The sequence below is a fragment of the Callospermophilus lateralis genome, chromosome 18, assembly GCF_048772815.1.
Source record: "Callospermophilus lateralis isolate mCalLat2 chromosome 18, mCalLat2.hap1, whole genome shotgun sequence".
Classification (NCBI taxonomy): Eukaryota; Metazoa; Chordata; class Mammalia; order Rodentia; family Sciuridae; genus Callospermophilus; species Callospermophilus lateralis.
The window spans coordinates 64,780,007-64,806,807 of NC_135322.1; the positions used below are offsets into that span (position 1 = coordinate 64,780,007).

At 52.1% G+C, this 26,801-nt stretch overlaps 1 protein-coding gene across 3 annotated transcripts in view; it reads right to left on the reverse strand.

The window, feature by feature from the left end:
• Positions 1-3,598: 3,598 nt before the first annotated feature.
• Positions 3,599-26,801, reverse strand: part of Klhdc4 (kelch domain containing 4) — a 39,904-nt gene continuing 16,701 nt past the window's right edge. For 2 of the 3 annotated variants that reach the window (XM_076837842.2, XM_076837840.2), the window contains 8 exons: positions 22,931-23,067; positions 15,203-15,295; positions 13,738-13,897; positions 8,146-8,221; positions 6,370-6,578; positions 4,821-5,220; positions 3,964-4,086; positions 3,712-3,809 (listed from right to left, as the gene is read on the reverse strand). In XM_076837842.2, coding sequence (XP_076693957.2) covers positions 3,796-3,809; positions 3,964-4,086; positions 4,821-5,220; positions 6,370-6,578; positions 8,146-8,221; positions 13,738-13,897; positions 15,203-15,258 — 1,038 coding nt within the window. In that variant the 5' untranslated portion in view covers positions 15,259-15,295; positions 22,931-23,067 and the 3' untranslated portion in view covers positions 3,712-3,795. Of the gene's footprint in view, positions 3,810-3,963; positions 4,087-4,820; positions 5,221-6,369; positions 6,579-8,145; positions 8,222-13,737; positions 13,898-15,202; positions 15,296-22,930; positions 23,068-26,801 lie in introns of all 3 variants that reach the window. The other variant, XM_076837841.2, reaches the window with a different exon arrangement.

Sequence of the window (26,801 nt, forward strand, 5' to 3'; positions counted from 1 at the left end):
GCTCATCTTCCCTGCAGGAGTACCACAAGCACACCACGTTCTGCCTGCTCTGGTGACCTTGCCTCACCTGGGATGAAGGTCAGATCACCCGGAGGCTGGAGGCACGCCCTGCAGCCCTCCGTGTGGCGGGATGTAACAGGCAAGGCTTTCCACAGGGCACTGTGCTCAACCTCGCCCGCCAACGTCACTCACACCAATGGGTTGTCTCCCTCTCTAGAATGCCATCCACTTCATACTGTCCAGCCACCCCTCATTCACAAATGACCCTTCCACAGCTGAGTCCATTTAGCGGCTGCTGGTCAGCAAGGAGGGCTGATCTCCACTGCCCAGGGTGGCTCCTCAGATGTGGACTTAGGCTGGAGGGAGGAGACAGGTGTGAAGGCACAGTAGGGTGGGGTGGTGTGCAGGGCACCCTCTATCAGTCCCTCCATCTGAGGCCAAGTGCCCAGGAGTCCCCAGCTATTTGCATGCAGGTCCCTGTGTAAGACCCACCCTCTGGAGCATGCCACACCCCAGGAGATGCAGCCTGCATGCCACAGGCTGTGGGCAACCATCGGGGCCAGGTGCTGTCCACCCAGCCTGCAGACAGAAGCTCCCTGGGGGCTGGGAGTGCCTGACCCTGAAAGGCTATCCCACCTTTCTACTGAGCTGCCCCTGACCCACATGGCATGGTGAGCCTTGTGCGGCCACTGACCCTTGCTGCAGACGTGAAACTGCTGGCCACAGTGTAGATGCCTTTTTGTGAACTCTGACCTAGAACCATCTTAATCTGCATTTTCTTTTATTCAGTTCTTTCCCTGGTGCAGGTAAACCCCTTGCTTACTGCACCCCTACACATATAGCCAAAGGTAATGTTTGCTGGGCACTGGGTTCTCCACGGAGCAACTAGTTAGAGTGGCCTCTTGTTTTTTAGCTGGAAACAGCCTGGTTAATTACAAAATGGAAACAAACCTTCTCTAATGAATGTACTGTTTAAATCATACCACTGCTATGTATCTTACCACTGAAATCAAGGAGCACTATCAAAATTAAAGGAAAAGTTTGCTCCTTTTAGAAATAAATGTCATTTGAAACTGTGGAAAACTTGTTTCACCTCTTTATAAACTGGTGTCTTTACTGAAGGTCCTTCTATTGCCAAAGGATGGACAAACACCAATGCCCGTTCAAGGACTGTGCTTCTGTTACCCAACAGCCGCACTCCTTGTGGCTTGGAGGAGCCCTTGTTGAGAGGAAAAGCCTGGGGAGGGGCTGGGGCTGTGAACACCAACCGGCCCACCCTGGCGTTTTCTGTGTCCTTCTCCAGGCAGCGAGCCTGGCTCACCTCTCCATGGGCTGACAAGATGCAGGATGCCCTGGTCTCTGAAGCACCAATAGGTGACATGGCCACAGCATGGGCCACCTCTGTAAGCAGAGGACAAAGCCAACCAGGGCAGGCAGTATCTTGAAACCCTATTTTAACATCACCAAACCTCCACGCGTGTGTCTCTTCAGTCAGAGGCCTGGCACTCCCAGCTCAGGAGCTCTTCCACAACAACCCTGGTCTTTCCGCTTCCTGCCCCTGTGGCACTGCCAGCCCTAGGGGGTCTGCAGATTGGGGGCTTAGAGGGGCCCTCAGGGCGAATACAAGAGGACCGATGGGCTCAGCTGGGCTTGGGAAGCCACCACCCTGGTCCCTGCACCAACCATGCCACCTGTTGTACTGTTGGTACTTCCACTTTCCCCAGTGACTGCTGTGTCCTTGAGGATGCCATAGTCAGACCTCAGTGACCAGGTGCAGCTGGACGAGAATGCCTGCTGAGGCAGAAGTGCCTATACCGCGCTAGGCTGGAGCCGTGCTAGGGTGCAGCTGTGCTAGGGTGCTGTCTCGCTCAGCCCCACAGCTCTGCCTCCAACTCCCGCTGCCTGGGAAAGCAGCGGTGACTGGAAAGGTCCTGCGGCACAGACTCAGGTGCAGACTGCAGTGGGGGCCGGCGCCTGACCTCTCCCTCCATGGGAGAGAACAGACATCCCCTCCTCAGGCAAATTCCTCTCATCAAGCCATCACCTGGTTCTAACAACCCATTACAGCAGACTTGAGAAGGCTTTCCGGGTGGCTCATTTAGTCACCTGAAACTGACAGGAGCTATCTATTAACCTCAGTGGGGAGGCTTCCAGCCTTTGGTCCCTTAAAGGTTTTCTTATTAATGTTTACAGTACTAGGGATTGAACTGGGCCCTCCACCAATGAGCTGCACCCTCATCCCCTTTTATGTTGAAACAGGGCCTTTTATTATTGAGGCTGGCCTCAAACTTGCAAACCTCCTGCCTCAGTCTCCCAAGTGGTTGGGATTACAGATGTGGCCACCACACTCAGCTCCCTTGAAATATTTCTAAGGATCAACTACTCAAAGTTCTTGCTTGTACTGATTCAGAGAGAAAAAAAATGTCAAACTGAATAAACACTACTGTCACATCTAAAAAGCCAAAACAAAACCAAACTTTCAATGATCAGATTTCCAAGCTTAGCTGCTGGTTCCCTTCCGTTTTATTCAATTCAGCCCAACCAACCCCTCAAGCTCATCTTAACAGCGTGACCTATGTGGCCAGCTCAGCTGCCCTCAGAAGATAACAAGGAGCCCCACAAACCTGCTGCAGAGTGACCCTGCTGTAGATGTGCTGGCTGAAGCTCCTCCTCACGGGTGAGGTGCCCTCCCCTAAGACCACCCTGATCTCCGTGGTGCAGACTCAGCACGAGAAGACGATGGAAAAGGGGGCTGTTTCCAGCCAAGCTGGGCTCCACCCTTTCCCACCAGAACTCTGTGCTTGAGCCTACCTCTTGGTTAACTCTAGGGTGACAAACGGGTGACAGGGTTATGCCGCACTACAGAAACCACCAGGCCTGCATGTCACTGTGAAGACATTTGGATGAAAGGGAAAAACTGCACCAGCATGAAGTCAAAGCCCAACTCACAACTCAACCTGACACAGGAAGCCTGGTCTCCAGCCCCGGAGCAGGCAATGGCCACCATGCTGGCCCACAGGCTTCCGGGCCAGGAGGCCCCACCTGCTCCAGGGCAGTGGTGCTGGGCCGGCAGGCCGCAGAGGCGTGGAGTCCTTGCTCTTGGCTTCCCTTCCTTGCTGTCACTCTGCAAACAGCCTGCGCCCAGGGAGGAAAGGCACGGGGGGTGGGGGTGGCTCCCCGAGAAGGCTGATGGTGGGCCCGCCGGCATCTGGAGCTCTCTCCCAAGACCCACAAGGATGCTGCGCAGCAGGAAGGACTGGCCTGGCAGCAGGCCCTCCATGCTGAAGGCACTACGACCCCATGAGCACCACGGCTGCTTCATCGACTGCCAGGTACTAAAGACTCCCGTGTGACGACATGGGGTCATAGAACATTGGTGTCCCCTTGTGCAGAAGGAAAACCCCCTCAAAGAACACCTAGTCCGTGTTTATTGGAACAGAAACAGGCTGGCTGGGGTCCCTCAAACTCATGTCTCCTCCTTTCTGTGTGGCCTCACCCCGCACGCAGGCAGCACTCCACCCACCTAGTAGAACCCACAGGAAGGCGGAGGCCTGGCCAGACTTCGAGGACGCTCCAGGCTGAAGAACAGGACTGTAGGACTAGTTCACACTCAATTTATTTTAAATGACGCCTGGTGATGCTAAAGGGCCTCAGCTACCCTCAGTTAACCTCCAGCATTTTCTTCTCCAGAGTGTCAGGCCCCAGGTTGTCCCAGGTGAGTTCCAGCCAGTACTGCTCAGTCCCAGGTGGATGGTCCATGCCACTGCTCCATCCAGGAGAACGGGTGGGAAACACTCAGCTGTGGGAGCCTGGGCAAGCAATGCAGAAGACAGCCGTCACGTGTGGCTGCAGAGGCTGCAGCAGTACCGCCCTCAACAGTGAGCTCGAAGCCACACGGGCGCTGGTTTACCTGAGGCTTCCTCAAGAGCACAGAACAAAGGCCGATCCCAGGGAGAACCTCACCTTCCTCCTCCTCGCTGGTCTCCTCCCCGCTGTCCTCGTCCTGGTCCTCATCTCCCCCCTCAGCACCCTCAACTGAGCTGCTATCCTCCTCTGAGTCCGTATCTTCCAGCCATTCCTGAGTTTCTTCAAAAACAAAAAGAACAGAGACTCACTGAAACCTGGGGTGTCAGGAAAAACTGCACGCAGGAGCTGGCCAACTCACAGGACTCCATTTTCTTATTCACAACTGTGACATGAAACCCAACTCCCCTGTCCTGGACACCCAGAGCCAGCAGAGAAGAGACAGCATCTCCCTGGACTTCAGAGCAGAGAGACAGGGGACACAGAGGACGAGCAAACACCACTCTCTCCATGGACGTGGCCTGCTGAGTGACAGCTGGTCCTCGGGAGACAGCAGAGGGCCTGAACTTTGTGATCTGGTGCTCCCCAGACACAGAGTCCCGCATTCTGTCTCGAGTCTTCATAAAAATGACTTGGGTCCCATGGCAGTCTGAGGGAAACGGGGACCTGAGGACTCAAGGGGCCAAGGCAGTTTGGGTAACAGAGACAGGGCCACAGACAGAACGCTTGGGAGCTCCGGGACACAGGAGGGTCTGTTCGGCTGAGTTCCAGCAGAACCACTAGGTGGCCCTCAACAAGTGCACCCACAGAAGGTTTGTCCAGGGCTGGTGTCCAGTGCCCTCTGCAGCCCACACCCAGGCAGGCTCTCAGGGTACCCTGGACAGGGGCGAGAGCCCAAGTCCCCAAGAGGCTCCTGGCTCAGGGCAGATATGGTGACGGGGGCAGGCGCACTGGAGACAGCCGGCCCAACAGCTGGCGTGTGCACTCCAGGTAAAGACCCCCCTACCCCCGCTCACCTGCATCCATCTCCACCAAGACCTTCCACTCTTCCATCTTATGAAGGTCAAGGCAATACAGGTCATTTAGAGTCACCTGGCGGTCACCGGCTTCAAACATACCCCCGTAGACATACAGCAGCCCATGCTTAACAGCCAGCATGGCACTGGAGCGTGGACAGGGCTCCACCCTGGGGCCAGCCTCCACAGCCCCATCCTCCTCCTCTGGGGGCGGGCAGCCTGCTGAGCCTGAGGCTGTGAGCACTTGTTTAATGGTGACCACGGTTCCATCCTCGGCCACCACCTCTTTGACCACCTCCAGGGGCTCGGGGGCACTGGCTGCCCCACGCTCCAATTCCCTGGCACCTTCGTGGTCCTCTGCTCTGGCCCGCCTTCGCTTCCTCTTCTCCAACTTGGGGCTCTGACAAGGGAATGAGAGCAGAGTGCCTGACCTGAGCAGCAGAGCAGGGGCGGCCCTGCCCCCCAGCACACCACGAAGGACTTGTAGGGACAAAGTGCAGGACACCACAGACATCCCTGTATTCTCAGGCAGCAGAGACAGTGGGCAGGCAAGAGTGGCATCTTCACAGAAGGCCACCAGGCAGAACCCCGGCAGTGCCCTGGCTCCAGAAGCCCTGAAGGTAGCCTGGGGAAAGCCCACCAGGGCCAGCAGAGTGATGAGTGGGTCAACAAAACCTGCTGACTGACAGGTGCCATGTGGGAAGCAGAACCTGCAGTCCCAACACTCCCATGCAGCTTTCCTTTGGGCCCCCTTCAGCAGGATGACCATCTGCCCTGCCGCTGGCCTCTTAGACCTCACTGCAGCCTGCCTGGACCCTTTTGCTAAGGGGTGGTGGTCATTTCCTCAGAGAACGCATCCTCCTGAGATAATGTCTGCTGCCATGTTGTGTTCAGAAGTTCCAGCACCACTCCCCACAGGCCAACCCAGGGCAGAGCCACACTCTAGGTACTCAGCTCACCATAGGGACACTGCTGAGAGTCTCACCTCGAGGAGCACCAGGGGGCCTGAGACCAAACAGTGAGGACAAGACTAACCAGCCCTGGGGTCTGGGAAGGAAGCTCTCCACCCAGCAGAGGCCCCACGTGCAGAACAGCGTGTGCCACTCACTCTGCCAGACCCTGTGACAGCAGTGTGCCTCTGTGGCAGGCGGGGTGAGATGCTGATGTGCTTATGCAGACCGTGGGGCCGCCTGCAAGTCCCCTTCTGGGACTGCCACCACTGTTCTGCCAGTCTCAGGCAGCCCTGGGCAGCAGCTGCTCTGATAAGGACAGCAGAGAGGGTGATGGGAAACCAGGGACAAGCCTGGGCAGCTTCTGGCTCTAAAGCAAGGCCAGGACAGCAAGGTTGTGCCAGTGGGCACCAGGCCAGAGCCCCAAGCCTGGTCAGCTGGGATGCGCGTGGAAGCAGGACACTCCCTTTGGGAGGGTACACAGGTACTCTGTGGGGAGGAAGAGGCACTGAGGTGTGAGGGTGGGCTCTGGCCACCACAGCTGCAGCCTGTCTGCCTGCCTGCCTGCCTGCCTGGGCGCTCCATGCCAGAGCTCACACCTTCAGCTGTCCCAGGAACCAGCGGCTCCTGGCAGCATCGTAGAAGTACAGGTCGTTGAAGAACATGCCTTCCAGGCTCTCTTCCTCTTCCTTGTCACAGACGCCCCCAAAGAGTAGCACCTGATGATTCGGGATCATGGCCACTGAAAAGCCAGACCTTGGAGTGGGCTTGACCCCTGAAGGGCTGATCCGGGTCCATGTCCATTTGCCTGTCAATAGAGAACAAAGAAGGTAAGAAGGGCAAGAGACACAGGAGGCTGGGGAGCCCTGGCGCCCAGTGCTGGTCAGTGCAGGCAAATGGCCGGGCCTCACTATGAGGCTCCCTTTGCAGAAGCAGAACAGGACACAGTTCCACCCTAGGGCTCTGTCCTTCCTCAGGCCCAGCTGTGTGACTCCTCACGTGCCCTCCTCACATTGCCACCTAGTAGCCAGTGCGGGGAGCGTAGGGGCACAGAAGCGGACCTCAGGAGGGCTGCCCAGGTCCTAGGAGGGTCTCCAGAAAGTCCACATCCAGCAGGTCCCTAGGGGCGGCTGGGGGGGCCCAGCCCCGCAAGGGGCCAGACAACACTGAACCTCTGCCTGGCGCACACTAGATCCCAGGTTGGTGCCTCTTCCTGCTGGTGACATCTGCCTTGCATTGCCTTGGCAGGTGCCTCATGGCTGTGAGCTCTCAAAACCTGTGTAAAGTGTGAGGCAAAGTCCACCCCTTCCAGAAAAAAGGGTAGACCCTTTCCCCTAAAGAACTAAAAAGTAACAGCAGACATTCCACTGGGTAGTGTTGGACATGGCTGTGGACACACCCCACAAGTGGGACTCTGGGCCCACTACTCATGGGCCACGACCAACTCATCACAACCAGAAGGTACAGAGCTACACCACCAGTGCACACGCACAGGCAGGCAGGACTTTCCAGTCTCTCTCGCTGGGGTTGAGCAGTGAGCAGAGTCCAGCCTTCAGGTCCAAGTGCCCTGGTATATAAGGAGCTCACTGGAGGAGCAAACACCCTCACCTGCAAGTGCAGGACACTGTGGCCACCTGAGAAGTATGTGGTGCAGGACAGTCCTGAGACTGAAAAATTCTTGGGCAGGAACAAGTAAAGCTACTGCGGGTGGCAATCCCCTCATTTTTTCCCCCCAAGGAGGTCAGAGGACACTGTCACATGGAGGCAGCCCTGGCACCAGAACCCAGGCCTCAGACCCCACCTAGCTCTCTCTCAAGACGCAAGGCTATGGCCTGGAAGGTGGTCACTCCATCTCTTCTGGAAGATACAGGATTCCCCGCCTCTCAGGAGGGGAATACTTCAGGAGCATTCCAGAACTCCACCTCCTGTTGTCATTCACTTGATCTTGAACAAGAACAAAAGTTCCTTAAAATGCCAAGAAACGATTGCAAAGCAACAGCACCTTTGCCCTGGCCTCTCACCCCACACCTCCTACACACCTGGCTCTGCACCTTCGGGATCCCAAGAATGTATGCACAAAAACTGCCTAGAAGGTCCATCCAGAGTTATCTCAAAGCACCTCACGTGTCAGGCGTGGAAGGGACATGGGTAACTAAACAGCACTGGGCCCTTGACAGGTCCCCACCCAGTCAGACCAGGCACCACAGCCTTCCTGGGCAGGGTGGCCTAGCCCAGCTCTGAGCTGTGTGCGATGAGCTCACTGCCACCCTTACATCCACAAGAGGGAGGTGGCCTTTGCCTCTGCCCATAGCCCAACAGGGCCTGCCTCTCAAACCACAGTGAAGCCAAGCCAGCTCCTGCGAGCAGAGTAGTACCTTCTCCCCCATCCTCGGGCTTTAGCAGGAACATGTCTGAGTGCTGGGTGCCTCTGTCCACATCTTTCTTGACTCTCTGTAAAAGGAAAAGGAATTGGGTGAGGCCACCTACGGCATCGAGTGCAGCCACCACAGCCCTCAAGCTAGGCACACCTCACACAGTCCCATCACGCTGGCCACAGCAGCTGTCAGTTGTGTGGCTTGTTCCACGAGGGTAGTCTCACAGTACTAGCAAGTAACCAAGCTCTGCAGGAACATGTGAAGTGCTGGACCGCCATCCAGGAACACAGAGCTCTGGCAGGGCCTGCTTTTCTTGAAGACCAGCCCTTCAAAGCAGCTGGGGAGAAATGGCGCTAAAGCCAGGGAACAGGAACCTGAGTGAGTTTCACAGGCCACCTACCCTGTGCACTCAGCATCAGGGGACGCAGTGGCACCTGAGGGAGAGGCCACAATACTAGTTTACACAGTTCCACTATCTCTGTCATCATCTAGTCTGGCCAAGACAGCAGAGTTCAGATCAGCCGAACCAGGAAGTCAGGGAAAGGAGTAGCTACACATGACACATCCCTAACAGGGCTCCACTGCCCACTGTCCACCTTTGTCTGCAGCCTCAGCTCACTCAGCTGGCCACCCCAGAGCCCTTGGACCAGGTCCCTGGAGAGCCATCAAGAGCAACACACCATGGGTGTTGCTAGTGGGAGAAGAGCCACAACACAGCAGGCAGAACACCGTTCCTGGGGACCAGAGTGACACGGGCTTCCTGGGCTCCACGGAGGCAGCCACCACCAAATGTGAGGTGCAAAGCAATGTGAGGAGGGCAAAGGGACGTGCTCCCTGGAGGAACCTGCTTTCCACAGTCCACTTCAGCTAGTCCCAAAAGGCACATCAGAACCAGCGGGCCACAGCAGAAAAGGACAAGGTCCAAGACTGAGAAAGCACTAGGATTCAGGGCCCGATGGGAGAAGAGCCGAGCACAGGACCTACAGGCGGAGCTGGGAAGTACAGCGGGCACCAGTGCCTGGACCAGAGGCTGCTGTGTGGCACTGCTGATGACTTGCCCACCATCCAACCACCCCAATCATCATGGGCAGCTACTCCACAAACAGCTCTTTCTGAAGGCAGAGATGCAGCTGCCTTCCAGACCCTGGCCTGCACACCACTGCCATTCTACGACAGTCATCAGAACCTTATCCTGACCCCTGGACTTTCAAAATACGTGGTAATTTTTAAAAACCAGGCACAATGACAGCACAGTTTCCTGGGACACGAGTGTGACCTCAACCAGGGCGGCCTGCACAGATGTCTATGGATACAGAACCACAGGAGCCATTCCTTCTAAGGGCCCCAGCTACCCTTGCAACTGTGGCCTGCTTGTCAGGGCGCCCAGGGTGGCTGCTTAGTCACCTTCACCAGGCTAGGCAGTTCAGGCCAGTCCCACGTCTCTCTCAGAGGGCCACACTGTGCAGGCGGCTGAGGCCCCTTAGCAATGAGAGGTGGGCGAGCGAGGCCAAGGGGAGACACCCAGCTGGGGAGTGAGCGATCACTCTACAGGACTGGGACTGAGGAGCACATGATGAGGGTGATGATGAGCAGTGGTCTGCCATGTGGACAACTGCCACGCAGGTGCACTGTTTGAAAAGGTGCTGCCAAAACAGCTTCTTCCCAAACCTGGAAAGCCCAGCTCCATGTCTAGTCAGCAGGACTGAAAGAACATCCAAGAACTCCGTCACCCAGTTCCACTTTAAATACTGCTTGAACAAAGACCTGTCCTCCCATCCAGCCAACAGGCTCTAGGGGACGCCACATTAGGGTGACTTCTGGAGCCAGCATGCACCCACGCCTCCTCTCTGGCAACTCAGTCCCAACCCTTGCAGTTGAGGAACCCCACTGCCCCGCTGTCCACACTAGACAAGGCCTTGTCCTCTTTCCTTCCCACAGGACAGCGTCCTTAGTGCACCTGAGACCATCTCTACGATACAGACAGAGCCCAGTGACCACATGAGCAATGGAGCCAGAAGGCAGAGATGCTCTTCCCACCTCTTTCCCAGCAAGCACTTCCTGCTTTGCTGATAAGGACAGGGCAGACAGGTCAGGGCCGTGCAGCTGGGTGTGCCAGGAGGTGATTGGGATCGCCTGTGTCCCCTGCAGCACGGGAGCCAGCGTCTCCTGGGACAGTGGCAGAGCCCCGTCACCCAGAGCTGGGGGTCACAGGCCTCAGGAGGTCAGGACTTTTCTTGGCTGAGGTCACATGCATCCTCTAGGGTCACAGGACCCCAATGCTTGCTTATGCCCCCGGCCATCCAGAAGCTCCAACACCAGTGACATTTTGATATCCTGCTGCTCTCGCGAGGGAGACCTTTTCTCCCAAACCCCAGGCAGACACACCTGAGGTCCGTATTAGACAAGAAGAAGGGCACTGCCTTCAGCAGGCCTGTCCTTGGCTGTCCATGTGTCCATGGAGGCAGATCACAAAGTACCAAAGCTGTTTCCGAGTACCACCGCTACCCTCCCTGTCCAGGGTCCCCTGGCACCTCCTCTTCCAGGCTGGCTCACAGGCTGCAGAGCCTTAGGAAGCCCTCCCAGTCTCTTTACAGGAAGACCTCCTATGGATCCTCAGTCCCAAAGGCACACTGAGGGATGGCTGCTGCTTGCACATGTGTCTGCCTGCTGGGTCTTTATCATCTTAGAAGTTTTATCTCTTGTCAAGACAGACCCCGTTGTGTTAGGAAGGCATTAGCTGGACCCCAACTGACTAACTCACTGCACAGCAAGAAGAGGACTCCAACACCTGTCAAAATCACCCTCATGAAAACAGACACAAAGATCCTTCACAGGATAGTAGCAAAGTCAGGCACATGGGGAGGACAGACACACCTGTACCAGACTGGGCTATGACACAAACATGAAGCTAGTTTAACAACAGGAAGTCAATTAAGGTGGCCTGTGGACAAATGAACGAAGAACAGGTACATGACCATTAAAACACAGGAAGTGCACTTAACAAAACCAGACACCCACCACGATGAAGGGCCCCAGCAGACAGGAGGCCAGAAGTTGGACCCTGAAGGACATCTGTGAAGACCTCTGGTGCTGTCCCTGCCAGATGAGGACAGTGCTAGGAGGGCCACCACACACACCTCTCCCAATGCCACTGGAGGCCCTGCTTCAGACACAAGGAAACGGGTTAGCAGTCAGGAAGAGCAGGACAGCTGTCCCCTGCACATTATGTGACTGTTCACATGATCTCAGTGCATCTGGAACTACTGAAAATAGCGAGTCTGGTGAGTTCTCACATCACGGAATAAGCACACAGAGGATAAGATGTTTTCAGGCACTAACAGAGAACAACTGGGAAGTCTGATTTCAAGATCCCCCATCACAACAGCATTGATAAAGTAACAAAAGACATGTATGACTGAGAACCACGCTACTGAAATTAAAGAAAACCAAAATAAGCATGGAGACCATCCACATGCAACAGCTGCAGACTCCGAGATGTCAGCATCCCGGAGGTTAGCCTCTGGACTAGAGCGACCCTCGTCACCATTCCTAACAGGCGGGCGGGAGGGTGCCTTCTTGCTTTTTAAGTAAAAACAAGCTGATGCTAAAATTCATGTGGACACGCAAAGAACCTAGAACAGCCAAAACGAGTTTGAAAGGACAAGGGCTAGACACCTCAGCTGCCCACCCTAAGATGTGCTAGGCAGGAACAGTCAGGAGGCATGGGTGGCCCCACAGGGCTGACCAAACAATGGAGGAGGAGAAGGGGGGTGAGCCCACGGCAGGGGTCCCCAGGCACCCCAAGGGAAAGCCCTCTGGACAGACGGTGCTGGAAGAGCTGACCCCCACAGGACACATGGGGACTCAGCACCTTCACACTCCACAGATGGGGCAAGTCGATGGCAGAACAAAACACAACAGCTGAACTACCAAGTTCACGAAACACGAGAGGCTCTCCCTCACTGAAGGTAGACAGGTCTTCTGAGGTACGGAGAGCAAAGACCTTAAAGCACAACAAACTAGACTTCATCAAGGCAGAGCTTCTGCTCCTTGGCAGAACAGGGCCTGCCTCTTAAACCACAGTGAAGCTTCATGGGCAGAGGAAGCCCTGGTGGGGAGCCAGTTGCAGGCAAGACATAGGGACACCAACAAGCTCACGAGAGGCACACAGCAGCAGGGTCAGAGGAATGCGGACTAAACAGAGAGCCATGAGTGCAGAGGATGCTGCAGGACCCACAGGCAAGTGGTGCCACAAAGGCAGAGCAACAGAACCGTCAGGCGGTTTGGATATAACCTGCAAGCCCAGCTCCACTCAGGGACCCAGAAGGTTCCCTCCCTGGTACTTCTTAAGAGAAACTAAAACATTGCCAGGCGTGGTGGCACACACTTATAATCCAGCAGCTTGGGAGGCTGAAGCAGGAGGATCACCAGTTCAGGCCAGCCTCAGCACTGAGCAACTCAGTAAGGCCCTAAGCAACTTAGCAAGACCCTGTCACAAAATATTTTTTAAAAGGGCTGGGGAAAGTGATGTGGCTCAGTATTTATACGTGCCTGGGTTCAATCCCTGGTACACAAAAAAAACAAAACAAAACAAAGATTGCATCGAAGTGCTCATGCAATGTCACACATAGTCGACTGAGAACAGCACAGGAGTCCATCAACACAATGGAAACAGAGGCGTGGGGGCAATGACCTGAACACTGCACTGCACAACAGGTACATCTAGCAATGAGAAGAAGCTCAGCACGTGCCTCTGCAGGAGGCAAGGGGTACAGGAGAGCCTGCAGGATGAGGGTGGGCCATACCACACACACATCTATCACTCACGCAGGTGGCCTTGTGGTCACAAAGCACCAACGATCTCTACTTGATGGTGTGCACTCATCAGCGTTTGCACTTTCCTGTGAATGATGTAGAAGATGACTGATAGGTGGGTACAGAGTGTGAACAGACCCCTGGCCAGACCAGCTCAGTAGAACACACAGCCCAGGGCGTGTGTGGGCATGCATGTAGTTGCTGTGCAGTCTGCAAGTTCACTGTACATTTCAGAATCTCCAAAAGCAAAGGACTTAAAACCACCATGTGATTCACAACCTGTTGAGGCTGACCCCATGCAGACAAGCAGCAGGGCAGGAGAAACTCTGCTGCTGGCAGAGGGCAGCCCACAGCCCCAGGAGCACATGCCACAGACCAGAACTCCAGTGCATATGCCTAGGAACGTGCTGCTGGTGCCGCTTGCAGATATAAGAATAAAAGTCTGTCAGCGGGGACCCCCAGGAAGATCAACGAGCACCGCCTGTTCTACAACAGAATACCACATGGTTGTCAGTCTCTAGGCCTTAGGGAGAAAGACCTCAAAACAGAATTAGTCACACTGCAGTGTTCTAGGACGATTCAGACTAGACCATCAAAGGGACTAAAAATCTCAATGTAGGTAAGACAAAGAGACCGACGTTATGTCTGTCCATTTCAAATTCAACAGAGTTGTTTATACTAAACAAATGTCATCCTCTCACTTGGAAGCTTTCATTACTGGTGACATTGACACACAGCAGACTGAAATTCCTCTACTTCCTGCACATCAGGTCTCACCTGCTTCGAGTAGCCCCCATAGATGACTATGCTGCCCTGGGGAGTGACGGACATCTGGCAGCCTGACCTGGGCGTGGGCCCAGTTCCTGACGGGGACAGCTTGCTCCACACAAAGGTATCCAGGTTGAAGGAATGCACATCATTGTAGTAGATGTAATCCCTGGGTGGAACAGAGGAACACAGGCCATCACATTGGGACCACGGAGGACACAGGTCACTGAGAAGTGCACCTGATATAAATTAAAGCTGAACTAAGTTATCTGTCTGCCCCACACGTAAACTCATACGAAGGACTGCAAACATGTGAGTTTGCATTTGGCAACTAGAAGTGATGCCAGCCCACAGAAGCAGATTGACTTAACCTGAAAGTCATACCACATTTCCTCTACCCACTGACAAAATGGCAATCTCCCAGATAATTGCATTAGGTTATTCTGTAAGACTATAACACCAACACTGAGTTGTGGTGTCTGACTGAATCACGAGGATGGAGCTATCCACAGCTTGGCAAGAACTGGGGCGAGACCCTGGACTGAAAGGGAGGGGTGTGAATGAGGGGGCACAGCATCCCCAGAACTGAAGGACAGAAGCAGACTCCGTGTCCACAACCTAGGCAAGGCACGAGGAACAGCCTGGGGCCCCACCTGGCTCAATGCCCAGGGACATCGCACCAAAAGACAGCCCATAGACAGAACTTGGAAGGGGAATGAGGAGACTTGCTGTCACCAGGTAACTGTCACAGAATAGGACATTGCTCTCCAGCTCTGCGTGACACAGCATTCAACAAGAGGCAAAGGAGAGGATCTACCCTGGTCAGAAGTAACCATTCTTCCTTGGAATGGAAAGAGCAAGGTGGCTCGAGAACATGTGCAAAGTGACAAATCCTGCATGAGAATGCAGGTGCCAGGCGGGTCACTCCCCTGCACACGGCAGCTGTGAGGATGGGCCACGGCCTGCTGGCTGCCACTCAGACTTACGTCTCCCACAGAGGACAGACTACCCTACTCATGCTGGGCGCTGTCAGTAATGGAATTCTATGCTGCAGGTCAGCTAAGAGCAATGCTCCCAAGCAAACGCAGAGGGTTGGCATTTGGAAGTCAAACCACATCTCCTAGAGCATCACTGCTTTTCTGTAGGTCTGAAATACATCTTAGACCATTTCACACAAGATAACATATAGTTTTTAAAAATGTTCTGATTTTAAAATGGATACAAGTTAAAACCCCTGCAAAACTTGATTTAGAACCTTAAAACAAAAAGGAAGGGCTGGCTAATCTTGCCCTGCACACAGCAGGTAATCAGTGCATTGCCAACTTATTCCCCAGCTGCCCTGCATGGTTGCCAAGCTGTATGTGCCCAGAGAGCTGGCCCTGCTTTCAGAGGGCAGTATTTTCCATGTTTACTCAGAATGGTAAAAGGTCTGCCCCTAAATGCTCCAGGAAAGGCTTCTGCTGTTGGTACCAACCTTGTACTCTCGTGGAATCCACCAAAAAGGATTAACTGTCTTTTCCATGCCACCATCCGATGTCCACTCCGGCCAGAAGGACCCCCAGCTGATCTAAAATAAAGGGGAGGGGGAGTTATTCCAGTTGCTTTTTAAAAAATGACATTTTATATTTTTTTGTTCTAAGTACTTGATGAGTACCATTTAATTTGATCACAAACTACTAAAACCATCCTGACAGTCTAGCTAGCTATTATAAAACTTTTTCCAGTATAAAACAGAAGAAAATCTCTGTGGCCTTTAAGTAGATAAAGATTTATTGGGCAGAACATAGTAAAGTGGGTTCCATCTAATAAAGAATGTCAAAATGCATGCACCACTGAGCCTGGTGTGGTGGTCACACCTGTAATTCCTGCAACACAGGAGGCTGAGGTAGGAGGATCAAGTTTGAGACTTGCCTCGGCAACTTAGTGAGACCCTGTCTCAAAATAAAAAATAAAAAGGGCTCAGTGGTTAAGCTCCCTCAGGTTCAATCCCCAGGACCAACAATCAAACAAAACAAAACAGACACCATGGAAAGAGCAAGGTAGCAACAGACTAAGAAAAACCCTTTCAGACACCACTAACAGGCGCACACACAATTCCATCTTAATGATATAATGAATAACCCCATAAAATACTGGCACAACCAGACAGAGGGCATGCACCCGTGATCCCAGCAACTCCCAGGTTGAGGCAGAAGGATCCCAAGCCTGGGGCCAGAGCAACTTAGTGAGGCCTTCTCTCAAATTAAAAGGCTGGGAGTGTGGCTCAGTGGCAGAGTGCTTGCCCAGTAAGTGTAATCCCTGGCAGAGAAAAAAAATCCATAAAACAAAAACGGCAAAAATATGAATAGGAAATTCATAAGGTATCAGTGGAAAAAAAAGAAAGACATAAAAATGGTCAATAGAAATACAAAAATGCTCAACATATCATTAGTGGTCAGGGAATGCAAACTAAAGCCACGCAGCTTCCTGCCACCACCATGGAGCACATGAGAAGAAACGCCACGTGTCCATCAGCACTGGAGGAGCCTGAGCCCTACAGTCACTCTGAGGGCTTCCTGCTCACCAGGAAGAACTGGGTCACACGAAGGCTAACACACACTCACAGAGGCTTTCTCCCAATCGCAGGGTGCAGTGGAAGGTGGACACTCTGGGCAACACATGCACATCTCCAGACACAGCCAGTGCTGACAGAGCTCCAGACCATGCATGACTCCACTTACACGAGAGCTTCACAAGATTAACCTGGGGCTGATGGCAGCTGTAGGGGACGGAGCTGGGAAGGGACTTAGTGGGGTGGTGGATATGTTCTGCATCTCAGCTGCAGCAGCTGACACTCATCTACCTGTATACCCAGAAGGTGTGCATTTTTTTGTAACTATACCTCAATAAAACAAATGTGAAAATATACAGCAATAAAAAAGCAACAGAAAAAAAAGAAGTAATTCTTAAGAATATACAAATAATGGAAACCAAAAACATAATCAACCTGTAATTAAAGAACTACAGATCAAAGTAGACAGACCATGCACCTCCATCTGAGCAAGAGTTTTAAAATTCAGATTAAGATATTTCTCATCACAGGAAGTGCTCGTAAAACAGTAATGGAAAAGCAGATGACACATCTCTGAACGGGCTTCCAGGGGCTTCGTTTCTCTCCAGCTTCTTGCATTTCCTCAGCCTTCTCCAGTGAGCACAAGCCTGGCTCACACCGAAAGAGGGCATGGCTGCAGGCTGCAACACAGCACAGGGAGTCTTGCCTGGAGAGCTAGAACAGCTAACACCAGGGCAGGGTCTTGTCAAGAGCCAGCAAGGCCACCAGGGGATGATCCCAAGACCGTGGCAAAAGATGAGCCTCAACCACCTGGCCCTCCCACTGACCCTGAGATAGCTCAACTCCAGGCTGCAGAGCGGTAGTCACAACCTGAATCACACATGTTGACACCTATTTCTACAATGCATTATTTCTCATTTATTTTTGTGCACGCTATACAGCTGTCCCCAAAATGCACATGTAAAATTCCACAAATGGCATGTGCCCTACAGAATCTCACAGCCTCGCTGTCCACAGAATGTCAGCGGAAGCAAGCACTCCTCCTGACACTGCATCCTACAGGCCTCAGCCCCTCAGAGGGCCTCATCACCTGCTGATGCCTGAGGGGACCACAGTGTAGCAGAGCCTTCTTTCTATTCTAAGGGGGCTTTTCAGGCCCAGCTCCTATATCTTACACTTACATAAGTCTTACATGTAAATTCCATGTTGACAGATTTGGTTCTTTGAAGATGGATTTGGATACTGAATTTGTTAACCAATTTACCTGCTTTCTGTCCTGGCTTTCTATCACCCACGAATTTAGTAATCAGGTTTTTTGCCAAAATTCACAATCACAAATACAAAATGTGACAAGGCTCAGAAGAGAGGGTCTGGGGCACACTATGACAACACCATAGGAGGCTTGCTGGGAACTATCTGGCTCTCACCACAGCACAGGCCTAGCTCTCAGTGAGCTGCCCCTGTCCCAAGGCAAAGGACAGTGCAGACACCTGCCCTCCACACACTGCTCAGGCACATCAGATGGAAGGAACACCATACACTGGGCACAGGGCCACGTTCCTTTCTGAGAGGTGTTCTGATATGTCACTTTATAAGAAGGATCCAAGGAAGAGACTTTCATTCAACTCAAAGCCACTGTGCTCACAGGTACGTCTACTCCACAACAGACACAGAGGAGACCCTAGATGCTTCTAGTGTCCGTCTAGTAATGGGAGCCAAGGCCCATCGGCCAGCTGGTTACCTCTGACCCACAAGAGCCCATGAGACTGGGGACTGATGTCTGCCAGCTTCCTGTATAGAAAGCCCCTGGTTGTCTCAGCCTCCAGCTTTGTCAGGAATGAAGGACTCAGCCCAATGTTTCGTGACAGCAGTCAAGTGCCACTGTGTAACTAAAAGAATAATCTATTTCCCTTTGGAAAATAAAGCCACCCCTTCCAAAAAAAGACAAAAGAAGAAAAGAAGGCCAGGCTTTTAAATTGCTGTCAGTCCTAAATGTAGAGTCCTCACGAATCAGCGTGACCCACTCGGGCAGATGTCTATACACAGTACAAATATAATGCACTCAGCTCATTGGGGGATGTGCACAGAATGGCATTCCCATGGGGCATATGCCAGCCATTGTCACCAGGCCACCTACTGGGCCACTGTGATGACATTCACAGGAGATGTCTGAGCATCAGATGGCTACACAGGCTCAGCAAGCAAACAGCCAAGCACTCAGCACACATGATAACATAACTCACAGCTATAAACACACAGTATAGCCCCGAGGCCTTTGATGGGCAAAGGAACAGCTCCTATCATGACCCTGAGATTCGAGGTCACACAGCTGACCCAACAGGGAACAAGGTCCAGTAGTGCACCCTGCAAGCACAGGCCCAGGACAGCCCAAGCAGGACACAGTGCAAGAACAGGCCCTTCTGTTCCCCAAAGCACTCCTCTGCAGCTCGGCCCTACTTTTCCTGCACCACACCCACCAGACAAGTGAGGGTATTCAATCCCAGCAGGCAGGATCAGTAGCCATCTCTCAGATTCAGGCAGCCTGGACGTATAATGTCCCAGTGTTGCTCAAACCAAGACTACTAACAGTGAAAGCACCACTGGTACAGTGCTCATTCAGGATGGGCACGGTTCTCCTGTGTGCATTTATACCTCATGGTGCACGAATTACCTTTATTCCTGTTTCACAGATGAGAAAATCGAGGCCCACCTATAAGCCAAGAAGCCCAGCAGGCAGTATATGGCAGAACCAGAACTTAGACCATAACAGTGTGGTGTCAACCACCACCAAGCTCAGGGCTCAGCACCTGCAGATGTGTCAAAAACTGGCTAACCGTCCTAACACATGTTCAACTTCACATATCCCATGCTTTACCCTCTTAGTGTTGTTACAGACTGGTCACACTCTAGCCACAATGAGCCTCCTTATACAGCAGAATAGCTGTGTAGACATGTAGCAGGCAGTCCACACTCAAGAGACGTGCAGGCCATGAGCTGACCCAGCTCACCTGGGCAGAGGGAAGCATCTGGGTGCCACTGGCAGCTCCACACTGGGATGTGGCACCACTGATTCCAGCCGACACCTTGCTGCCCTCGGCACAGGGCTGAAAAACACCTCTGACTCATTTTGCTAAGAAGTCTTTTCTAGGTACTAATAGGCTGCTTTACCACGTTGACACTCAGAGGGATTAGCTACATACCAAATGCTGGCTCCTTCCTCAAATCAGGAAGAAACAGCACAGACACACACACATATTAATAAAATTTTCTTGCTCCTCTACTAAGCAATTTGACGCATATTAAACATGTGGAAACCACCCAAGTGTCCAATAACAGACGGATGGACACTGAGGCAGGGGACTGTCATTCATCCCTAAGGAGGAACAAAGATCTCACACCAGCTACTATATGAGAGACCTCGATGTGTGACACCTAGTGACAGTAAGCACAAGAGAACAGACGTGTACTGCAGGACCCCATTCATGTGCAATTCCCAGAACAGGCAAACCCAGAGACAGACAGTGGGGAATTGGAAGACCCAGGGAGGCTGCGAGGAAAGGCATGGAGTTTCTCTTCAGGTGGATGGGAATGTTCTAAATGACAGTGCTGGCTGCATACTCCGAACATGCTAAAACAACTGTACATTTTTAAGGAGTCACTTATGGCATGTCACACAGCAAAGCAGCCACAAAACCCACTGAACAGGTGGTGTTGCGTGATAGCTTCTGTTCAGCAACTTGCCAGCAGGGGAAGGCGCCTCCTGCTGTCCCTGCCTCCTCCCCAGGGGCCAGGCCCTGGCCCCGTGGCCCACCTATCTTGTGGAGAGACATCTGCGGAGGCCAGTGGCCAGGCTTTCTGTTGCTGCGGGTCCAGCTGCTCTGCTGGTGAACAGACAGACCTTCTACGCAGCCTCATGCTTGTTCCCGGCCCTCTCTCTGCAGCCCACCACCGGACAGGAGCCCGAGCCCCACCCTGATGACCTCCCCTCACTGGAGATGACAAACATGGCCGGCACACAGAAGCTACGCTGCCGACTCAACCATGGGCCCTTCTCACTCCAGACAGCCTGAAGGAAATCTCCCAACAGCTGCTAAAGCAGTCACATGTGTCTGACATCCTCAGAGGAAGCGGCGGCTAACACTGCACTAGCACTAGGGTTCTCTGACGGGGGTTATGACACCAGTGCCCATCACGCTCCCAAGCACAAGTGACCACTCACTGTCAAGGTGATGAATAAACACCCACTGGAACAGCAAGAGCAAGAGGCTGGAGATGCCACAGAAACGGGTGCTGGTCACATCAGTCAGCACGGAGTCTGGAAGATGCTTGCCCATCACACAAGGGTGCCACAGCAGACTCACGGCAATGTACACCGTTGTCTATCACCAGACAAGGAAAGGACAGGACCACCTATAAGCACTGCAGCTGTAGCTTTCAGAACATACCAGGCCAAATGCAGGACTATTCTGTAACAAGTGAATGGACCCCGGCCACATGCAAGAGACGAGTCTCTCAAGATTCACATTTGTGAGATAGTGTGTTCTGATGAGCCCGTGTAGAGGATGCATGAGCCCAGCAAGACAAACCCAGCACGGCAGGCCACAGTCACAAGTGAGGTGGACGGGAGAGCCTCATTTTCCTGACTTCCAAATCAATACTCAAAATGAACTCTATCTCCCCAATCCAAGATGCTCACATGTACCCCTCCTGGACCAGGGATCGCACCCTGGCTACCAAGGCCAGTATCTCTGGATCTGTCTACCTTCCCTGTCTCCCTCAGCAAACACTCAAGCCACTCAGAGTCAGAAACTGCCGCAGTCTGGCTGGGCACAAATCACGAGCCACTCAAGCAGGAACAAACTTTATTTCTGAATTCCACCAGCACACTCCACACACGCTCCCCGGGAACGCTCCCGAACGCCACCCACGCCGCTCCTTCAGGAACACATCACACACCAACCAGAACTCCCTCTCCCGGGCTGCGCACGCACTCACTCTCAGAACCCCACAAGAACTCAACGGGAACTCCAAAGTAGCAGGCGACCAACACTGCAAGAGCCATCCTATTACCGGACAGTAAAGGTCTAATATACAATTAAATCAATCCAGCATCATCTTAATGGCTCGCCTCTCAACCAATACTATTGGCAAAATGCCAGGGGCCATTCCGACTCGGCTGTGGCTCTCAACAAGAAACCATCATCAGCTAGCTCCACACAGAGATCTGTGCAGAAAAAATAAAGCACATAAAGTAGCCACCGTCCTGTAGGCTGCCACCAAGGAGCAAAAAATGGCAGCTACATTTAAGGTTTGCACTCTCACCTGAGTAAAAAAAAAAAAAGGCTTCCCCAGTTTGTGCAATACACTTTAAACCTCTCCGGTTTTCAGAATAGGAAGCATCTAAGTAATGAGCTGCTTACTAGTACCACCTCCTGCTTAAGCCAGCTGCCTCCACATCCTGCAGATGCAATCCAGCCCCACTGCTGGAACACACTGAGGTGAGAGGGACAGTGGCAGGGCTACCCCCTGAGTGACCACACCTCAAGACTGCTCCTGTGTCCTTGGAAGAGAAACAAAACAGCAAAGCCTGCAGACAGGAGAAAATGTTCATGCCACAAATGGCTCAGAGTGTCACTGCAGCCATGTCCCACAGCAGTGCCAGCCAACAGTAGGCCTGAGGGGAGCTACCAGGTGAAGCGAAAGCTCTCGAGGACCTGCTACCTGTGCCCACCTCGGTTATGGATGGAACTGCTGAGGCTGATAAAATGCACTAAACATCAAGAATATGTTTCTCAAAAAGGACCCAACAAGCAAATAAGCACAACTGGGTTTTGAAAGGAATAATTAAAGCAAAACAAAAGAGAATAAACATGGTCTGGGTCTACACAAATCTGAGTTAAGGTTCAATATATATGTGGCAAAAACAATTTTTAGTATGAAATAATTTCCTGATTGTGGTGCCTCCTGAGTAACCTTTCCCAGTGCTGCACAAGAAAGGGAAATGCAACCGGGCTCCTCAGCCCTGTGCTAATGTCGGCCTGTTGGAAGCCTGGCCAACAGGGCTGTGGGCTGTACCAAGCAGGCAGAAGCGGCATACCTTTCTGTCTGGGAGGCAGAGGATATATTACCAAAAGAGCCTGGTAGAGCCTCCATCTCAGTGGCTGCTGCCAGGCCCAGCTGCCAGGGCTGTGCAAACCACAGAGCCAGCCCAGCTTCCTGAGGAGGAACGTACAGGCTCCCTGGTCCCTGAGACCTGCGCCACATTCCCACCCCCACCCACTCAGAAGAAGTACTTCCTTTGAGGAAAGCACACCCAAGGGATAGGCTTCGTTTCTGGCATGCTTGAGCCCCAGAATTGCCTTCCGCCCCACACCTGGGAAAAGACAGAGGACCCACTGCAAGGAGCACCAGAGATGACATGGGAGGAGCATGGAAACAGGCTCGAACACACTGCCAGTGCAGCCCGGGCACCACTGGGCAGCCGGCAGCCTTCCTCATCCAGGCCTCCCTGTGCAGGTCCAAAGACAGCATGAGCCTTTCCTCCACAGCTCAGTCACCACTGGGGCCTATAACCAGGGCCCCACTAGCCCTGCTCCCTCGTGCAGAACATGGCACAGAAGGGCAGGGCTCGGCTCCTGTCCAGGACCTTACCTGACTTGCTCCCAGGTCTTGGTGGCCAAGTGCAGGACCCAGAGGTCCTTGTAATGGTAGAACTGCTCTCCATCGGGAGAAGCAAACTCCCCACCGAAGACCCACAGCTGTCCGCCGCCCTGAGGTACCACCACGGTCTGTCAAAAGAAAGGCAACAAGTCAGGCCAGGCAAGAGAAGCTAGCCAGTCCCAGAGGGCCAGAGAGCTTGGGAACCAGCCAACAACTCCTGCCTCTGGGGGAAGAATCCTGAAATCCTCTGTGAGGCACACTGTCCTCAGTCAGAACTCCACTACACTTTCATGCCCTCCCAGACTGCAAAATGAGCTTCCACTTAAAGGCACACAATGCCACAGCCTGTTAGAATGGAGCATAACAATAGTTATAACACAAGCCAACCCTACTTTCTCTTTATTAAATATCTATAATAAAGCTGTTTCAATCCTCATTACCCTTTCCTAGCACTACACACCTAAAACTACCCTCAGAAATTAAAAAATGCACGTGTAACACAGAAACACCTGTGGAGTGTCACTAACGTTCACTTCTGAAGACTGAAAGGTAGGAGTGGCTATGCTTTGAAAGGCCCTCTCATCCACACACAGACTGAAAACAGGCTCTCTCTGGTGCTGTGGTCCTAGGGCTCCACCCTCACCAGTGATCAGGGATCAGTGATGGCAGGGGGGCTTTGTCAAAACAGTGGGCTCTCTTGATGCTCAATGCCCTCTGCCACATTATAACATAGCACCTAGGTCCTCACCAGAGACTGGCACTCAGCACTGAACTTCCCAGCCCCAGAACTGTGAGAAATAAACCTGTGTTCTTAATACAACTACCCAGACTATGATACTGTGTTACAATACACAAAATGGATCATGATGAGTGAAAGCTGGGGTCTCTGGACCACTACCATGGGAAGCGTTCCCTGAGCTAAACAGTGCAAAGGACCTGAGGATAGCAGGGGGCAAACCCACAAGGTCTCCAACAGCTGCAGCAGGGGCACTCCTCAACAGTCATTAGACACTGCTAACAAAAAGGAGGACACGGGCTCTAGGCGTGAGGCCCACAGGACTTGCTCCTCTGGGGACTCTGGCAGTAGAGTCTCCAGAGAAAGCCAATTCCACTGCTCTGGGCCCAAGGTGAGGCAGCACATCACAGGGAAGGGCCCAGCAGAGGACAGCTCCAAGTTCATGGTGGTCATCAAGAAGCAGAAGGGGGAAGGGCCACGGGACAGAGAGCTCACCTCCTCAGCCACACCTACTTGCCTACAGTTACCACCCAGTCCAGTCAGTCCATTCAAACCAGGATGGACTGATCAGGCCACCACTCTCACAGTCCACTCAAGACAATACTCACCCTCTGTTGAAAGATGGAAACAGGCAGCTTTCACAAAGCCCAGCACCTAACCACACAGTACTAGTAGGAAAATGTGAACCCAGGAAGGAGAAAGTTCAGTCCACGGAACTGCCCTAGAAGTGGCTAGTCAGCACAGCTGGTCAAAGTGGCAAAGATGGGAGAACTGGCAGACAAGGACTTTAAAACACACACTATGTTCAAAGATTTAAAAGAAAACAACATAAGAGAAATGGAAGCTGTGATCAAGAACCACACAAGTGCTAGGACTTTTCAATACAGACTACAGAATTAAATACGTTTCATTAGTTCACAGAGCACAGACTGATCCTGGAGACAACAAATAGAAACTACACCAAATTAAACAGAAATTTTTTAAAAATTTCTGGGAGACGGAGAGGGAAAGATTATCAGGCTGGATAACATTAAACAGTCTAACATAAATGCAACTCAAAGAAAATCAAAGATAGAGCAAAACTGAACTGAAGGAAAAGCAATAATAAAGAGAAATCTTCTAAGCATCCTTGGGAAGGAAAGACAGGCATGAAACACACAGGTGAGTTAAGAACGAACGGCCAAGTGGGCAGCCTCGTACAGGAGAGCTAAGGCTGGAGCCCTGGGGTGGGGGTGGGGGGTCAAAGGTAGAGGTCTGCACAGCAGGCTCAAGGCTTGGGCCCACCCAGCACACATACACACACACACACAAACACACACACACTAACAACCACGAGCCTCTCAAAAGAAAAAAATATCATAAAACAGGACCTCTCTCAAATGCTCAAAGAAAACTGTTAACAGAATTCCATATCCAGCAAAAATAACCTTCAAAATGAAGACATTTTTCTCTAGAAAAGCTGAAAAAAACTTGTTTGCAGCAGACCTGTTCAAGAAATGACCAGAGACGTTCTTCAGACTGGGGACATTACCAACGGAAAACCTGGATTTACACAAAGGAATGAAGGATGCTGGAAAAGGTAAATAAGTCAACATAAGATTCTTTCTCCTTTTAAAATTTCTTTAAAAAACAAGTCTAAATCAAAAAGAGTAACACTACATTGTAAGGTTTATAAAATACACAGAAGATATTTGTCAATAATAGCACAAAGAACAGAAGGAAACATGTGGGCCTCCACCATAGTTCTTCCAGTTTATGAGACGTGGCACAGTATTTGAAAACAGACCACCATAAGATGAGCAAGTACACTGCAAACCACAGAGCAATCACTAAAACAAAACAAATGGGGAACTGCTGATAAGCCAAGAGGAAAACTAAAATGAGATATTAAAAGGCAAAAGAAGGCAGGAAGAAACACAAAGTATAGAAATACAGAACAGCTGGGACGAAACAGCAGGAACCTGATGACAGAATCAGTAATTACACTGAAGGTGAGGGGAATACCCACCAATTAAAAAGCAAAGACCACGGAGTTGGGAGCTGATGTGAAACACAACACAATCATAGCACTGTTTAAAGAAGTGCACTTTAAATAGTCAGGGGTCAAAAAGGTCAAGAGTCAGAGGAAAAGAAAAGTTGTAGCAGGCAATCCTGAGCCTGAGATAAGGAGGCAGCCCAGTGATAAGGAGGCTGCTGTGTAAACACAGACAAAGGAACCTGAGAACAGCAAAGGTCATCAGGCAGAGTCAGCAAGACCAGGAAGAACTAACCACCACCAGCCACCCCACCTAACAAGGCACTGTATACAACAGCTAGAGAACACAAGTGCTTCAGCAACCCGCACAGGACAGGCACACAGACAGGACGATTTAGGCCAAAACGTAAGTCTCAAACATGAAAGGACTGAATCATACAAGGTGCTCTCCACAACAGAACTAGACACGAACAAAAACAGCCTCTTGAAAAATCCCCAAATATTCATAAATTAAACAACACACTTCTAACCTCTGTAACCATGGGTCAAAGAAGACATCTAAAGCATCTTACTTCAATCAGAGTGACACAAAACACAGCAGGTCCAGTGTACAAGGAGCAGTGAGGCAATGTCCAGAGGGACATGCACAGCTTTAAGTGCTGTTAGGAACCATCTGAAAGAAGTCAGGCCTCCACCTTAGAAGCCTAGAAAAAGTAAATCAGACTCAAAGTGAAAGGAAGGAAACAACAAAGTATAGGAATTATTGAAAAGAAAAATTGTAAATAGAAATCAACAAATCCGACATGGCAGTCTGAAGATCCAGACTGGATGGAAAAGGCCTGCCCCCCACCACAACCACCACCTTCACCCTGCAGCCTGGAGAACCGGAGAGCCAGCCACCGGTGCTGGGGTCCCTTATTCACCAAAGCATGGCTCCACAGCCCAATGTCAAGTGCCTATATAGGCTTGAGGCTGCCACTGCCATGTAACTGGGATAGCGCCGCTTCTGTCAAGGGACAACAATCAGGACCTGGTAAGATGTCACCAAGGTCCCTGTGGGCCTGGCTGCACCAGGGGTTTCTCTACTAGGGGTGCTAACAGTTATCCTGCTGCTGAGGTGACAGGGAGTCTTGCGTGGGGTGGCCTTTCTC